Consider the following 11,963-nt stretch of genomic DNA (forward strand, 5'->3'; position numbering starts at 1 on the left):
CTCAATAGGTGCCTTCACCCCAGAATTTGCAAAGTGAGAAACGGTCCAAAGTCTAATGACATGTACTTTGAGCTTTCACACCTTATGCTCTGGACCAGCATTGATACACTTGATGAGATCATACCTAAAAATCAAAGTCTTCATATTTAGTGAAAGATAAAAAAAAAATATTGTGAAATTCACCACATGGCACATGAATTCACCTAGCTGCCATTGCTACTTGCCACAACAAAATTACTCAAATATTATGAATTTCAGTACAGATAAACAGTAAGTATGGTGATCATCCATACTATATTATAGAGAGTCACAACACTGTTCAGCCCCAGTATTGGTAAGGATTGCAAAAATCTTGACGTTTCTATCAAAATCCAACTAAGAAAAAAGATGAAAAGTTTTTGGACTATTCAGGATTAAAGAATCTGAATCATATCAATAAAATAAAATAATTATCAAAATTAGGATAGAAATTAACGGCCATTGCTACCTGCCACAACAAAATTACTCAAATATTATGAATTTCAGTACAGATAAACAGTAAGTATGGTGATCATCCATGCTATATTTATAGAGAGTCACAGCACTGTTCAGTCTCAGTATTGGTAAGGATTGTAAAATCTTGACGTTTCTATCAAAATTCAACTAAGAAAAAAGACAGAAAGTTTTTGGACTATTCAAGATTAAAGAATCTGAATCATATCAATAAAATAAAATAATTATCAAAATTAGGATAGAAATTAACGGCCAACATTTATTGTGTTTCATTTACATGGTAAAATGCGGTTTAATTTTGAAAAATCAAAATAAGAAGCAATATATGCTAAAGAGGAAATCACCGTATTTACATGCAATAATTAGGTACTGTAAATCACAAGAAATTTTGAAAAGGCATGAAATTATTTTATTTTTGTATGTTGGCAAATCATCCTGTATCATAAATACTGGCATTTCAAGACGTACAGAATAAAAAGGGTATGAAAATAAGATTTGATATATAGCACCAATTTTTTGTTTCTTAATCTGATATAATTCCCAAAAGGTTTGTTAATAGTTGCAAACCTTCAATATGACCAAAGGATGTGTTGATCGCAGCAAGCCATTTATCTCTTTCACCCTACATCTGTTCTATAAGCATTCTCCTTTTATGATCCTCAGTCAATTGCTTCATGCGCTTGACCTTCAGCCTCTGCTATTGCTTTAACTATAATATTTTCTTCTTCTATCTCAGCACGCTCTCTCTAAGTTTGACGCTGCGGTGGCTGCGGATTTGCGATTTGTGGAGTTAGGGTTCTTCTTTCAATTTCAAAATTTCATGTCAATTTCAGAGAGGAAAGGAGAGGAGTGTGGGAGTGGGAATGGGTTACGGGCTTAAGCTGTTGGGGATTCAGTTTTTTTTTAAGTCAAAACGGCACCGTTTGGAGGAGTTATTAACAAACCAGAAACCCTTTAAAAAAATTGACCAGTTCTAACGGTTCACCGATTAATCACATATACGACCGGTTTTATAATCAATTTTTTTGTCAGACGATTTACTCATAACATCTGTTAAGCCATTTTTAAATTTTATAAAATTATTTATAATAATTACAAAAAGTGCTCATAATAAAAAATTTTAAAATTTTATAAAAATATTTTATTTAAAATTGTTAGTAAAATCTTAGTTGTACTCTGTTTCAAAATAAATAATTATAATGATATTAGTATTTTATACAACAAAATTATCTTTAATTTATATATAATATAATTAAATTTAATGAATTCAATTAGAATAAACAACAAATTATTTATTTTATTTCAAACTTTATAAATGAATAAACCAATTAACTAATATAAAAAATTACAATTGATATAATAAAATTAATCAAGTATTATATACTATAATAAATTATATTGATATTTAAATATCTAATCAAATTAATTAGTTGATATAATTAAGTCAGTGCAATAAATTGTATTGAATGAGTTAAAATAATTAAATCGGAAAACACTCTTCAAAGTATGTCACGTCAGTTTCATCATTAAGTGCAGACATCCAATTTTTATATAATAGAATAGATTGGCAAATCTCAGTCGTTATTCATTTGAGGATTTTAACTACTCACATGAATTATCTTTATTTTGTTAATTAAAAAATAATTTAAATATATAATTAATTAATAATAAATATATTTTTATATGAATGTTTAGGTAGGAATACTGTTATTGTTTTTGTTAAGTAGCATTGGTTAGCCAAATTCTTTTGTATTGAAGAACAAGTCAATAACACCTGTGCCTGCTCCTAACCTCAAAACCATGTCTTCTTCTTCTTCTTCTCCTTCTCCATTCTTCATATCCACTGAGACCTTATGCTCCATCCTCACCCACAAAACTCTCATAGATCACTTCCAATCAAATATCCCCAAAGCTTCAACCTTTCTCCAAACTCCAATCCGCCACCACTATTCAGTTTCCCCTTCTTCCTCTCTCCTCTTGATGCCATCTTGGTCCTCTTCTCCTTCTTATCTCCCTTACATTGGTGTCAAGCTTGTTACACACTTCCCTCAAAACTCTGCACTCAACTTGCCTGGTGTTCAGGGAAGCTATGTCCTCTTCAGTTCCACCAATGGCCAAACCCTAGCTTCCATGGACTCTACTGAACTCACCCTTTACAGAACCTCTTGTGTCTCTGGCTTGGCTTCCAAGTATTTGGCTAGAGATGACAGTGAGGTTCTTGTCATGGTTGGTGCTGGCGCCATGGCACCCCATTTGATCAGGGCTCATCTTTCAGCCAGGCCCAGTTTGAGGAGAGTCTTGATTTGGAATAGGACAGTTGAAAAGGCAAGAACTTTGGCACAGAAATTGAGAGAAAGTGGGGAATTTGAAGAAGGGTTGAGAATTGAGGGTTGTGAGGATTTGGACGAGGTTGTTGGATTTGGCGATATTGTGAGTTGTGCCACTAATTCCGAGGCACCCCTTGTGAAGGGTGAAAAGTTGAAGCTTGGTGCTCATTTGGATTTGGTGGGTTCATTCAAGCCTTCAATGATGGAATGTGATGATGAGGCAATTAGGAGGGGGACTGTGTTTGTGGATAATGAAGCTGCTTTGGTAGAAGCAGGGGAGCTTGTAGGTGCTTTTGAGAGAGGAGTGATTGGAAAAGATGAGATTGGAGGGGATTTGTTGCAACTTATTAGAGGAGACAAAATTGGGAGAACCAGTTTGGAGCAGATTACTGTGTTTAAGTCTGTTGGTTCTGCTGTTGTAGATATGCTTGCAGCACAATTTGTGTATGAGACTTATATCAGGAGCTAGGTATAATATTGAGTGTAGTTAAAGCCAAATAATTCAATATGTACAAGAGATCTATGTGCTTACTAAACTTTTATTCCGTGGCCGACTGATAATAGTTTCACATCTCAATAAGTTCAAGTTTCAAAATCTAGTCTGTTTTTTAGTACTTTTTGATTTATGAACTCTAAGTCTTGGCATGATTATACATAGACATCATAATGCAATACATGTAGTCAATTCATATGATTAGATTATGAATGTTTTCTAGATAATAAGAAAATTGTATCATGAGTCTCAGATGGTTCAATAGTTAGACAAAATGAGGATTGCAACAGAACAAGTTAATCTAAAGTTATGATTTAATAAAGTTATTATCATCACCTCATCATGTCTAATGCTTCTTTTAAACCTGTATTTGTGGGCAATATAGACTAATTACAAATAAGTGTGAGCAAAAAATGAAAAAATTGATATCAGAAAAGAATCAGCACAGGAAAGCAATTACTTTCAATTATAATTTAATGCAACAGGGTGGGCACATACATGATACATGCCTACTTTTCCTTTTTCTTTTACCTCTATGAACTATCATTGGCGAATGGCATACAACACTACTACACTAGTGATACAAAATTAAAAGGAATGCGACATTTTGAAGGTTTTAGTTTTAGCATTCATTTTGATGTGTCTGAGTCAATTTTTGTGGCTTCTGGTGACTTCCTGGAAATAGTATATCATTGAGTTGTCTCTCAGCACTGTACTCTGAAGTAGCCTGCACAAAAAATTTAATAACTATGAAGGGGAATACAGATATGTAGCCTTCATTTTAATCAATTTAATAGCGTGCAATAAAGCTAACTAATCACTTAAACCATAACAGTTTCCAAATTACTTAACCAAGGGTGCACTGGATCAAGCAATCTTTAGATGATTTTCTTGCTTAGCGTTATTGATGTTTAGATGTACAGTGGTTGGCATGAAGCATGATTAATATCCATTTATAACGACATATTAAAGAAATTGAAATTTGTTTCGGAAAAAAAAAAAGATAAAAATAAAAATTGATGTACCCTTTTCTTAAATGCAAATCTCAACGTTTGAACTTGCGTGCCTGAACAAACCCTTACGTCAAACCCAAGTGAGTCTACACAGATAAGTTGTGCCTCCTGTTATAAGTTGCAAGCGAATGTGATTAATCAATAGAAATAACCTATTAACACTATACATACTATACCTATTACATATGTTGTGCTGGAACAGAAGATTCTACTAATGGAGAATTTCACTTAAACCACATTAACAATATATATTTAGTAGTTTTAATAGTGTTTTGGATTATATCAACTCAATTTTTCGGTTTAGTGTAATGAGATAACTGCAAATATCATGCCTCACCCAACTATTTTCTCTAAAATGTATAACAACCAGTTATCTATGCATAGAAATAACTCTAGGTAATTTTTCCAACAGTTCATGTAATACCTCCACTTGAATAGCCTTGCATCTCCAACACAGAGATTTGAGGGCTTGTTCAGTCTTTTCTCCGCAAGCTTGCAGACACGATATGATTTTGGAAGCTGCATGTGCTATGGCATCAGGTTGAGCTTTCATGTAATCTTCTACTTCAAGAACAGTCTGCCACAATTATGAGCAAATCTTCCGTTAGTGCTTAAACAAACATTTCTAAGTAAAAAACTAGTACACATGTTGAAAGTGTTAAAACTTACTGGAACCCCGTGTGCTGTAAATAGTTGGATCTTAGTCATCTCCAGTTTGTAAAATGCAGTCTCGTTAATTGGAATATCTTCATTGTCATTCTTCTCCATCTGTGCTGCATCATGTTTAGGTGTTTCTAAATTGTGCACATGGTCACTGACCACATCAACGTTTTCTCCTTTACTTTTGATCCGTTCGCTCATGTCAGTATTACTGGTCTGAGTGGCAGATAGATGCTTCTGTATCATAGAATGTTCTTCAATAAAGGCGGGTCTTATAAGTCCTTGGATAGCTAGGCAAGCTGGAGGTTGCTCCATCCAATCAATTGGATCATCTGAAGCAATCTAATCCCAAAACATAAATGATTTGATTAGTGCCAACAACCCTAGGTATATTTGCAATTCAAAAGATTCTGCATATAATTGCCTAGAAGCCACATCACACTTGTTTCACTTTGTCATCTTAAACAAATATCATCAATAAACTCCATTAACATATCCTAACATTAATATTTACCTCAGCCAACGTTTTGGCAAAATGCATTGGATGTGAAAAACGCATAGTTTCCAGTTTTGCCCAGTCTGCAAGTGTCTCCTCATCAGAATCATCCTGTTCATCATCATCTGAATGAACAGATACCCATCCCTGTAAACATGATAATAGAATATAATGCATAATGTTTCCATCTGTAAAGTTTACAGCTCAGAAATGAATACAGTCCTCAGAATTATATTGAAAAGAAACAAATGAATTATACCGCATCATAATCATCATCGTCTTCATCTTCGTCTTCATCCTCATCCTCATCTTCATCCTCTTCATCATAGTCATCAACATCTTCATCACCTATTTCTTCAATCCCAAAGTTAATTTCTGAAGGATTTGATAAGTCCATCTCAGATATCATTTCCATGGTATCCACACCAACAATGACTTGCTACAATACAGTGTACAGACAGACAAGCCAAAACTGACTGTTATTACATTGGACGAGATGCAAGATTTGCAAACCACCACTGGAAACATGAGATTAGAAAGAAAAGATGATTGAAGTCATTACATAGAAGAGATGCAAGCTTTGCATAGAACAACTGGAATCATGAGATTAGAAAGAGAGATGATTGAAGATAAACTATGAATCCAGTTTCCAAATCTACAAAAGACATGAGAACTATTGATGTCTAATGGCAAGAAGAGTGTAGACATTCTGGATAAATTACGAAATAGAAAGCTGAACTGTCCCAAAAAAGCATATTATAGACAAGGCTTGGTGCTCTGTGCCTCTAGAGTACATTGACAACAGTACAAACAAAATAGTGAGAACATGAAATGATTGCTCAAGCCAAATATCCAATAGCACATCTGAATGTTCCCACTTCCTATTAGGTGACATGACAAGATATGAAGAGTGCACATACATAACACTAACTATTATGAAGAAGGCCAACCGGCATGAGTATATGCAAAAAAGAAATGGTAGGACAATATATGATTATAGAATGTTATAGATATGGCCATACCACATAGTTTTCTTCTGAAGTAAGGGATTGCAAAATATCTTCACCAGTTTTCATTTGAAAGTATATATCTGCAATGCACATGTAACTTAATTTGGTGGATGAAACTTCGTACACACAAGAAAATTTATTCATTTGATAAATATTTTCACTCACTTCCACGTTCATCAGTCAAATATGGCACATCTGGCCAAACAACATTTTCATGGTCTTCACCATTGATCAGAACCGAGAACACAAGTGTTGCTTTGCTGTTGACCTGAAAAAGATATACCACATTCATCGATGCATTGGTGGTTAACAGGATGCGAATGAAAAACTACTGAGTAGCTGCTTGATAAAGGTCTTGCCACAATTTCAGCATTTAAGTACATGAGTTGAGCTTAGGATTGATTATATTATACTACATTAAGATAAAAGACCTAAGGTACATAATTTATTAAGGTTTGTTCCAAGTGAGTACAGATGATTGACTTTTTTCAAAGATGAATATTAATTAGATGGAATATCTGCTGATTGAATGAGAAGATAATGAAGTTAGTCATCTAACTTCAATGAATTTATTAAAGAAACTTCGTGAATTTTACATTGGTATTTTGATTGATGTACCATTTGTCTATATCACTAAATTCCCTTTATATAAAAAAAATCTTATTTTGTATTTTTCTTTCTTCTTATGTCGAAAGGGGTTACTTCATTGATCGGCAACATGAATACTAATTAATAGTTTTCTTTTTATGAAATTAATACCTCTATAATTGTTCTACTTGTTTCTGCTGATGTAGGCCTAGCATCTCCACTATTCTCTGGCTGTGCAAATTCCTCAAATGGATGGTATGATGACTTCACGTTTTTCTTTATAGGATCTGGAGCTGAGCCTAGATACTCCGTTGATGCACGAATACTATTCTTTACAGGCACAAGTTTGTTCCTTCTTGTGAAGTGAATGCCACTGCACTTCTGACATTTTTCCCTGTGCATTTATTTTCGTCTATTATATATTTCCTAATTTAGCATCTACTACTGTCATTTAGGCAAGCTAAGCTCTATCAAGAAATTTCAATGAATGATTACATATTAAAAATACACATTCTAGAAACGTATTTCAGGTTAGGGAGAAAAAAGAGGGTTTTGAAATTATGCTGCTTTTAACAAGTGTACAAATCTAGAATTTAATTCTCAAATCTCACAGGTCTCTCTTTCATTCAGCTCTATTGGCTGTGGCAAGAATGGAAATCCTAACTAGTGTCACATTTAGGGTAGGCTTTGATACCATTTCCATGGTCAACTCTCCTAAAATGGATCAAGCCGTTTGATGGCAGCTTTACAATAGACCCTAAAAAATACCATAGGGCACCATCTAATCCATTTGAAAATCTGTGCAAGATTTTATTTCCCAAATCATGCATTTAATTCCATACCACTTGTTTGTCATAGGGCCCTATGCCTCTGCTATGTTAAACAAAAGAAACCAATAAATATGCTACATAAGACCCATGGATTTGCATTGAATTAGGCATTGGAGCATAGTATTATGAGTTATGAACCCTAATGTTCCTCACTATTGCCATTGGATGAATGTATGAAAGAGAGAGAATAGCATAATAACAAAAAACAAAAAAAAACAAAATGTTGTATTCATTCTCTTCCAACAAACATTGACACTCTCAATCTCTCATTTCAATAACAAAGTGAGAAGAATGATAATTCACAATTCACAAGTCAGAATGTATGATTAATATACCAGAGCATATGATGAGCACAGTTGGAGTTGTAAGGGTGGAGCTTGCATGAAGCTGCAATATGGACAACCCTCTTATCTGCAACAGCAATGCACCATTAGTCTTCTATTATTCAACCAACATTTTCAGTGAACCATTATTGTTTCTGTTTGTAGCAAACGGCAAACCACACAAATGCTGTTTTTCTTCTTAACATTGAAAACAAGAGAAGAAAAGTATATAAAAATCTCCTTGAGGAATTTCAACAAACAGTAAGAGGGTGGTTTAGAAAGTACGGAGGATGGCGGGGAAGCAGGCGGCCACGGTGGTCTCAAGAAACATCGTCGTTAGTGCAGTTTCAAGTTTTGCTCTCTGATAGAAGAAAAGTACTACCTACCTATGGAAAAAGAACAACAACATCATCGTCATCATTTTGAAGATGAGGTTCTCTTTTTTGTGATTGGCTTCTTCCTTCTTGCTTCGGTATTTTGTATTTTGATCAGATACGGCACCTACATAGTTATTTCTGTACACCCGCACATCTCGCATACTCTCATTGGCTGCCTGTTGAATCCTGGTCAAGTAAAACGATGTCGTTTCGTACCAGCAGACTAGCAGAGCCAGTAACAGGTTCTACGGGTGAGCACGGATCGATTTGGTTCGGGTTTATGGTAAAATTAGAATTGAATCGATCAAAATATAATTGGTTCGGTTTGGTTCGGATTTGCATTTTTTTATACATGTATCCGAACCAAACCAAACCGATTAAGAACGGATTGGTTCGGTTCGGGTAATTGGATACCCGATAACTTTGAAATTCATAAAAAAAAAAAACCAAATTTTTATCTTAAAAATTCAACAAGTACAATAAACATGTAACATCAATAGAAATAATCCAAACATGTTTGATGAGTTTGGAAAACTCTAAATTAATATTTGTGATGACTAAACATTATTAATTGCAAAATTAATTTTGGATTAAATGTTGATTAAAATAATTTTGCAATGCAGGTTTATATTGGGCCAGAAATAAAAGAAAATGTTGCAAGCCCAATAGGCTTAAAACTATTCAGCCTTGGTGTTAAACTATTGTGATCATTATGGCTGAAGCAATTTATGATAAATTGGGCCAGAACTCAAACATTACCATAAGCCCAATTGGTTTGGCTAAATCAAAATATTATTGGGCCAGATTAAATGTTGTTGCTACCAAGCCCAATTTTAATTTTGATGAATGCCTCTCATGCTTGTTTGGTCCGAAACCAAAATGAGAAAGAAAGCAAAGTTACTTCATGTTTCCAACGGATTCCATTTATCATTATGGGATGGATCTCAAAATCTAATTTGCTAGCATTGGAAACATAAATGTGAGAGAGAGAAATTGATTTAATGGCTTCAGTAGCTTTACACGCTACCTTATGCAAGGAAGTTGAACTTTAATTTTACTTTATCATTACCCATTAGCTAGTGTTTAAATTTCTCTCTCCTCTCTTTCATCTTTGCTTCCTGTTTTGGTCTTTACACAGCAAACCATGGAAGCTCTTGCAACATATCAAGATGAAGCTATGAGCAAGCTAAAGACCATCTCAATGATGGCAAGAAAACATAAAAAAAAAAAAAAAAAAAAGTATGCTGTGGCTGAGATCTTCGACCATGAATGGTAAGATATGGTGACAAGATCTTGGCTTCTTCATACCAAAAAGGGTTGAAGAAGATTTCGGCCAGCAAGAAAGAGATTCTTGGAGGCATGGCTTGTCTTTGATTCTGCTCAACCACCACAGGAAGTAGCTAGAGTGACGAAGTGATGGTAGAGGCAAAGATTGAAGCAGATGAAGTCATCATCATCATGAAGCATCAAGGACCAGAAATCCATCTTGGAGAGCAAGCCAAGGATGGAGAGCTCGGATTGATGAAGGGTGATGACCAAGGAAGGACTAGAGGTACTTGCATGTTGGGTTTTGCATAGTTATCTCTTCTCTCTCTATGTGGCCGAACCGGTTCTGTTTCTTGGAGAAGAAGAAGTTGGCTTGGGTTTTTTACTTCAAGTGTGGAGGCTTCTCTCTTCTATAAAAAGAGTGAACAGCCACTGTTTGGAGCAAGGAGTTAGAAGTAAGCAGTGAGAGTGCAAGGCACAGAATTCTCAGAGCTACCTAAGCTTACAGATTTTCTTCTCCTTCAATGTATTCTGTTTAGTATTTTTCTGTTTAATTTTGTCATGTCTTGAGTCTCATGGAAAAAGGCAAACAGTGATGTTTGTATGAAAAAGCCATAGAGCGGAAAAAGGCAGAGAGTGCAAAATTAAAAGAAAAAAGCCATAGATGTTCTTAGAGTTCCTTTGTTCATCTATGTTGTGTTTCATGATTCTGTGGGAATCCCCTTGTAAATTGGGTTAGCACTTTACAGTTTGTAATCAGGATTGATTATAGTGAAATTCCATCATTGTTGTGATGGAGACTAGATGTAGGCTGCATAACACTTAGCAGCTGAACCAGGATATATCTAGGTGTAATCTTCTCTCTCTACTACTCCATTTCTGTTTCTACTGCACAGGAGCTAAAACCAGAAATAGCTTGTGCCAAGTGACGAGACAAAAATAAAAAGTCTCGTGGCTAGGGACGAGATAAAAACACAAAAGTCTCCTCAAAGACCAAAAAGCGTAATCAAGCCAAAAAGGGGGCTAAGATTCAACCCCCCCTTCTCTTAGCCACTGAAACCATCAATTGGTATCAGAGCTTGGTCTCAAAGAGATCAAGCTTTGCAGCTTGGAGAAAAGATCCAGATGGCAGAAAGCAGCGGCTCTAATGTGGTGTCCTACAATCTGACCGAAGGACAATCAAGCAATAGACCTCCTCTTTTCAAATGGGAAAAATTATACCTATTAGAAGGAGAGGATGAAGATATTTGTGCAAGCAGTGGATTACAGACTGTGGAAGATCATCCTGGAAGGGCCTCAATATCCAACTGTTACAAGTGCCGAAGGAGTTGTTTCTCTTAAACCTGAAGCAAGTTGGACGGATGAAGATAGAAAAAAGGTGGAGCTCAACGCCAAGGCCATCAATCTGCTCAACTGTGCTATCAGTTTTGAGGAGTACCGACGGGTATCATGTTGCACAACAGCAAAGGAAATCTGGGATAAACTCCTAGTTACTCATGAAGGAACAACCATTGTGAAAAAGACCAGGATTGATATGTTAAACAGAGAGTATGAAATATTTGCAATGAAGGAAGGAGAATCCATTGATGAGATGTTTGAACGCTTCAACACCATCATTGTTGGCTTGGATGCTATGGGAATCAAGTATCCTGAATCTGTGCTAGTGAGAGGAGTGTTGAGATGTCTCACAAAAGAGTGGGAAACAAAAGCTTTAATTATCTCTGAAAGTAGTGGTCTTGACTCTATGACCTATAATGATTTGAGAGGAAATTTACTTGCTTTTGAAAACACCTACTTGAAAAAAGATTCAAAAAAGAAAGGAATAGCTTTTTCTTCTGTCACTAACCCTCTGGATGATGAATCCAGTGATAACTCATCTGAAAATCAATTTGTGTTGTTTGCAAAAAAATTCAGGAAAATGGTGAAGCTCAAAGGCAAAGGCGGCAGCTCAAGGAAAATGAAGAAAGACCTTAGCAAAGTAACTTATTACAACTGCAAGGAAATGAGGCAATTCAAATCTGATTGTCCCAAGTTAAAGAAGGAAGAGAAGCCAAAAAGAGGAAAGAAGAAGGGACTGATGGCTTCATG

General features: G+C 35.2%; 2 protein-coding genes across 2 annotated transcripts; one reads left to right on the plus strand and one right to left on the minus strand.

Moving 5' to 3' along the window:
* LOC107618214 (uncharacterized protein P11E10.01) lies at positions 2,210-3,415 on the plus strand. The gene has a single exon (XM_016320212.2). The coding sequence runs from the start codon at positions 2,293-2,295 to the stop codon at positions 3,286-3,288; it is 996 nt and encodes a 331-aa protein (XP_016175698.1). The 5' UTR covers positions 2,210-2,292; the 3' UTR covers positions 3,289-3,415.
* Positions 3,752-8,700, minus strand: LOC107618212 (uncharacterized protein At3g49140). Its single transcript, XM_016320211.2, has 11 exons — positions 8,518-8,700; positions 8,245-8,320; positions 7,251-7,473; positions 6,657-6,759; positions 6,504-6,571; positions 5,741-5,920; positions 5,500-5,628; positions 4,995-5,327; positions 4,750-4,902; positions 4,338-4,433; positions 3,752-4,039 (listed from the first exon to the last, which is right to left on the minus strand). Exons 1-11 carry the CDS (start codon positions 8,561-8,563, stop codon positions 3,935-3,937), a joined length of 1,512 nt encoding a protein of 503 aa, XP_016175697.1. The 5' UTR covers positions 8,564-8,700; the 3' UTR covers positions 3,752-3,934.

The sequence above is a fragment of the Arachis ipaensis genome, chromosome B09 (assembly GCF_000816755.2).
Source record: "Arachis ipaensis cultivar K30076 chromosome B09, Araip1.1, whole genome shotgun sequence".
NCBI classification, from domain to species: domain Eukaryota; kingdom Viridiplantae; phylum Streptophyta; class Magnoliopsida; order Fabales; family Fabaceae; genus Arachis; species Arachis ipaensis.

Excerpts from the sequence above, each read along its gene's own strand:
- LOC107618212 (XM_016320211.2), bottom strand. The coding sequence starts at position 8,563 with ATGTTTCTTGAGACCACCGTGGCCGCCTGCTTCCCCGCCATCCTCC. Across the intron at positions 6,572-6,656 it reads TTTGACTGATGAACGTGGAA|ATATATACTTTCAAATGAAA; the intron begins GTGAGTGAAAAT and ends TGTGCATTGCAG. Across the intron at positions 4,903-4,994 it reads TTACAGCACACGGGGTTCCA|ACTGTTCTTGAAGTAGAAGA; the intron begins GTAAGTTTTAAC and ends TAATTGTGGCAG.
- LOC107618214 (XM_016320212.2), top strand. The coding sequence starts at position 2,293 with ATGTCTTCTTCTTCTTCTTCTCCTTCTCCATTCTTCATATCCACTGAG.